The sequence below is a fragment of the Diadema setosum genome, unplaced genomic scaffold, assembly GCF_964275005.1.
Source record: "Diadema setosum unplaced genomic scaffold, eeDiaSeto1 scaffold_25, whole genome shotgun sequence".
Taxonomy (NCBI): domain Eukaryota; kingdom Metazoa; phylum Echinodermata; class Echinoidea; order Diadematoida; family Diadematidae; genus Diadema; species Diadema setosum.
The window spans coordinates 458,382-464,292 of NW_027307652.1; the positions used below are offsets into that span (position 1 = coordinate 458,382).

General features: G+C 39.3%; 1 protein-coding gene across 1 annotated transcript; it reads left to right on the top strand.

Moving 5' to 3' along the window:
* The first annotated feature begins 4,990 nt into the window (after positions 1-4,990).
* Positions 4,991-5,557, top strand: LOC140245736 (uncharacterized). Its single transcript, XM_072325266.1, has one exon. The coding sequence runs from the start codon at positions 4,991-4,993 to the stop codon at positions 5,555-5,557; it is 567 nt and encodes a 188-aa protein (XP_072181367.1).
* The last annotated feature ends 354 nt before the right edge of the window (positions 5,558-5,911 follow it).

Here is a 5,911-nt window from a genome sequence, read left to right on the forward strand (position 1 = left end):
GCGCGCGCGCATATACGCACGCACAGCTCATATGCAATACAAATTTCCCGTTTTTTCACACTTATCGGATGCCTGAAATGTCAAGGAATATTTCTACCAAGTTTCAAGTCAATCCGACTCAATATGACGTCATACGGGCCCGTCAAAGTTGAAATTCCGCGCGCGCGTCAATGGCGATATACAGTGTAATTATGCCAAAAAACCGCCAATTTTAAATCCGATTTTACTCGTCATGATGGACGGTGACCCCCCATTTTCTTTACATATTCTGAAAGCTGATGAGTTGTTCATGTCATTTCATGGGTTGGCGATGCTGAAAAAATGATTAAAAGATATCAAATTTCTTAATAAAGTAAAAAAAGTAAATTTTCAAAATGACGTCATCAAATTTCAAGTTCACTCAAGCGTATCTCACTTATTCTTTTGTCAATTTTCGTCCAAATTTCAGTATGTTGTAGCTTATTTAATAATCTTTCAGTTATATATGAACAATATTTTGATTGGATGATGGCATCACCTCGTAAAAAGGGATTGAAAGTAATCTTGTCAAATTTGACCAGTTTACGTGTTATCTCTATGGGAGTGCAGTTTTTCTGGAAATGAAAATTGACATTACTATCTTTCTCGAGCACTAGCTCACTTATGCTTCGGTGAATTTCTCCCAAATTTTAATATGTTGTAGCTGAGACTTTAGGCTATCGTAGTTGTGCCCTTTGTTTTTTCATACGACGTCGGCATCACGTCAAAAAATTTGGTTGAAATTAAAGCTTATCTTCGATGTATTGAGATATTTCTTTCTTTCTGCAACTTTCTTTGCAATAACTCAAGAAAGACAGCCCCTATCACCTCCATGTTTTGCACATGTTTAGTCCATGTTACGTACATTATTTCATAAAATAACAACTACTTGATCGGACACGATCTTGGGTATGTAAATTAGGGTCAAAGGTCATAAATATTTCATCCTGTATCTTAGTAAATACATGTCCTATCTTTCCCATATTTTGCACACGTAAAGACCATGTTACAATAATCATTTCACAAAATAACCACTTTTTGCTCAGATGTCATCTTGTCTGTGCAAAGTGGGGTCAAAGGTCACATGTACTTTTTTCTGTACCTTCGTTATGACGTGTTATCTCTATGGGAGGGAATTTTTCTAGATGTGAAAGTTGACATGATACTCCTTATCGAGCACTAGCTCACTTACCCTTCGGTGAATTTCTCCCAGATTTTAATATGTTGTAGCTGAGACTTTGCGCTATCGTCAATGTGCCTTTTGTTTTTTCATACGATGTCGGGATCATGCTAAAAAAACTTGGTTGAAATTAAAGCTTATCTTCGATGTATTGGGATATTTCTTTCTTTTTGTAACTTTCTTTGCAATAACTCAAGAAAAACAACCTCTATCACCCCCATATTTTGCAAATGTTTAGTTCATGTCACGTACATTATTTCATAATATAACAACTACTTGATCGGACACCATCTTGGGTATGTAAATTAGGGTCAAAGGTCATAAATGTTTCATCCTGTATCTTGGTGAATACATGTCCTATCTTTCCCATACTTTGCACACGCAAAGACCATGTTACAAGAATCATTTTACAAATAACCACTTTTTGCTCAGATTCCATCTTCGGTGTCCAAAGTGGGGTCAAAGGTCAAATATACTTCATTCTGTATCTTCGTTAGTGTATACGGAATTCGGTACCAAAGATGGCAGGTCTGACTCCCTTTTCTAAATGAGAATCCAAACATAACACGACCAATGTCCCTAATCTCAGATGAAAACTGTATGGTCATGCCTTTTGGGATCAGGACTCAAATCATTGATTTCCAAAAAGATCGGATCACCTAATTTGTCAGTCTTGACAAATTCCGAGTCTAGTTTCATCTTCTTCTTCTTTTTTTTTTTTGGTGGGGGGGGGGGGGTGGGTCTTGTGTCTTGGTTTTCTTTTCTTTCTCCTCTTTCAGTCTTTCTGGTCGCTACAATAGCTACAATCTCTTTGTCCAGTGATGTAATCAGCTTTCATTGTTGAATGGTTTTACGTACAAATGACATTTCATTAGGTGATCCGAGTATCCTCTCGGATCACCTTCTGTATCTGTACGGATTCTTTGTTCTTCTTCTTCTTCTTTCTTTCTGGACAAAATTTGTGCATCTACTTACTCAGAAAGTTCTCAGAGTATCAATTTCAAACTCATACCATATATGTATCATGTCCCAAAGACGACAAATCTAAAATATCATTGTGATTAGTCAATCGTGACGTCACTATGACGTCATTATATGAAAACACATTCTCAATCATATCTCATTAATGGAATGGAGTTTTTCAATGAAATTTACGTCACATATATTTCAAGTTATGGGCATTTTACTCATATTCTCAAAATGCATACTTTCCTTTGAAACGTGTGCGTACGCGCACGTTGAAATATTTGTATGCTCAAATCGAGCTCAATTTTTTTTTGCACACGTTTCAGACCATTTAGAGCATTTTTTGAAAAATTGAAAAAATTTTACGGACGCGTACGCGCGCGCGCATATACGCACGCACAGCTCATATGCAATAGAAATTTCCTGTTTTTTTACACTTATCGCCTGCCTGAAATGTCAGGGAATATGTCTACCAAGTTTCAAATCAATCCGACTCAATATGACGTCATACGGGCCCGTCAAAGTTGAAATTCCGCGCGCGCGTCAATGGCGATATACATGCAACAATGCCAAAAAAACTGCCAATTTTAAATCCGATTTTACTCGTCAGGATGGACGGTGACCCCCCATTTTCTTTACATATTCTGAAAGCTGATGAGTTGGACATGTTATTTCATGGGTTGGCGATGCTATCAAAATGATTAAAAGATATCAAATTTCTTAATAAAGTAAAAAAAGTAAATTTTCAAAATGACGTCATCAAATTTCAAGTTCACTCGAGCGTATCTCACTTATCCTTTGCCAATTTACACCGAGATTTCAGTATGTTGTAGCTTGTTAAATGATCTTTCATTAATATAATTACAACTTTTTGATTGGATGACGGCATCACCTCGTAAAAATGGATTGAAAATAATATTGTCAAATTTGACCAGTTTACGTGTTATCTCTATGGGAGAGCAGTTTTTCTGGCAGTGAAAATTGACATGACTCTCTTTTTCGAGCACTAGCTCACTTATGCTTCGGTGAATTTCTCCCAGATTTTAGTATGTTGTAGCTGAGACTTTGGGCTATCGTGAATGTGCCCTCCATTTTTTCATACGATGTCGGGATCACGTCAATAAACTTGGTTGAAATTAAACCTTATCTTCGATGTATTGAGATATTTCTTTCTTTCTGCAACTTTCTTTGCAATAACTAAAAAACAACAGCCCCTATCGCCCCCATATTTTGCACATGTTTAGTTTATGTCACGTACATTATTTCATAAAGAAAACAACTACTTGATCGGACACCGTCTTGGGTATGTAAATTAGTGTTTCATCCTGTATCTTGCTGAATACTTGACCGAAAGATCGGTCTGTATCTGTCCGTCAGGGCATTCCCCGCACACTACGTCTGGCTTCACGGATCCCAATGATCCCGGCTCCTGTGTGGAGCATCGCGCACAGATCAAACGTCGTTGTACACCAAATTTCTGACAGCTTTTTTACATTCAAACAAGTTTGAACGTGACGACGCAACAGGCTGGTTGATGTGTGTTTTACGTTGAAAATTCGACCGAAATGTTGGATTATTCATTAATGTGGTGTGTGAAGTCTATTCTTGAATAGTTGATTTAACTGTACAAGCTTAAATTTGCCGACCTAGGGCCGTGAATTAGACGCAATCGAGAAGGGTGAGGTACCTCACCCAATTTTCCATAGAGACAGTGGTTAAGAATATCCACACAGCAATGGGTACTGGTACCTTCCGTCTGTCTACGGAGGACAGATTGTCTTTATCGAGCAGTAGCTCACCTAACTGCGACAGCCGCCACACGCACTTATAGCTCACCGCGTACCGTGCCCTTCGGTGAATTTCACCATATTTCACCATATTAACCGTACTTGGGTATGTGGGCCTATGTATGCCTGTGTATGCCTATGTATGCCAGAAAATCACAAGAAATCACAAGGATGGACATGCCATCGCTGTGCCTCCGCCTCTGAGAGCTAAAGACATAATGCAACTGATTTATCTGTGATTTCATGCATCTGGACCTGCTGAACATGAATTTTGTGGTTCTGTCCCTGCTGCAAACACCGCTGCAAACAACAGTCTTTCGCGCTATAGTCCCACACATTCATCTTCGTGTCATGGACCACCAGTTCTTCATGCAGAAATTGCAGTGACAATGACGATCTGCTGTAAGTTTTTTTTTCTGATATTGCATACTCCACAGGACCAATATTACATGCCCTCTTGCTACAGTGACCTGTGTCTCTCAGCCTTATATTTGTGGAAACCCTGAACTTAATCAATGTCAATGCACAGTGTGCTTGGATAAACTGATGATACTGAGTGTTACTGTTAGTTATACATGTCAACTGTGTACTGTGCATACGTGTATCTGTAGCGGTGCTGAATGGAATGCTATGTGCAAGCAAGTTGTACGTACTTCAGTCGCCTAGCTACACAGTGTACTGCTTGTAGACTACTGAGTATCTCATGTGACATCTGAAGTGTAAAGCCTCATCTTCTCAGAACTCAAAACCTCCCGTGATTATCACCAAATGACTATCACAAGTGTTCTTCACGTGACGGTATATAAGAGTATTCCTATTACTATTAGACCTCCCTCAAAGTGAAGATGAATTGACTTATGCTACAATCATAGTCTCAGAGTGCTAATGTGGATTACAGCTACAGTCCACTGGCTGCTTCTCTGCAGTCAGTATGCCTGACCTCGCCATTTCTGTTCATCACTGAGTATAGCACCGTAATAGTCATCACTCCAGATTTCAGTACTACTATCACACTGTCTGTCGCACCTGATACCCCAATATGGAGACCCGCAAAGGGAAAGCCACAAGTACTGAAGAAATCATTCAGGCTTTTGGAGAGTATATCCAGAGTCCTGATTTCCTTAAAGCCATCGAAGAAGCTGTTGAGAAAGCCATGAATAAACAAATGACAAAGTTTGTCCAGCGCCTTGACCTAATTGAGCAAAAGTGCACCAGTCTCAAGGAGAAGTCCGATCAACATGATGGCTGCATCTTTGACCTGGAAGCATCCCTCAAAGCAAAAGATGCTGAAATAAAACGTCTCACCACCGCTCTTGATGATCAAGCAACAGCTGTCAACAATCTCAAACTGACGATGAATGAAGCAGAGCAATATTCCCGCCTCAACTCCCTGAAGTTCCATGGTGTCAAAGAGAGCAGACTACATGTAGAAGACACAGACCAACTCATCCGCCACCTCTGTTCCGACCAGCTCGATGTGCCCATTACTCTCAATGATCTTGACAGATCGCATCGTGTTGCCCCCCGCAACGACATCGCGACATCCCAGCCGTCAAACTTTGTTGCCAGCAACAAACAGAAGGACAATAAAGAAGACCATCCGTAGTAAATGTGACTTGGAAAAGCTTTGACATGGGCCTAAATTGATCCCAAATAGGCACTCAGATATTGGGTAACTTGTTGAATTTTGTATATTTTTTTTCTTTTTGAATTATATGTACACACTTGTATATCTCTGATTTTCTGTATAACTTTTGCACTTCTTTTCTTTTTTCCTTTTTTCCCCCAAATGTTTGAGCCTCGTAATAGTTTGATTACTCAAGTGGTCGAAGACAATGGAACCTCAGATACTTTATATACAGATACTCCATTAATAGTGCATGATGATGTGAGGGTTTCTCCCTTAACATCTGTTTTTCAGGAAGAATCAACTACATCTTCCAATTTCTGTAGTGAACAA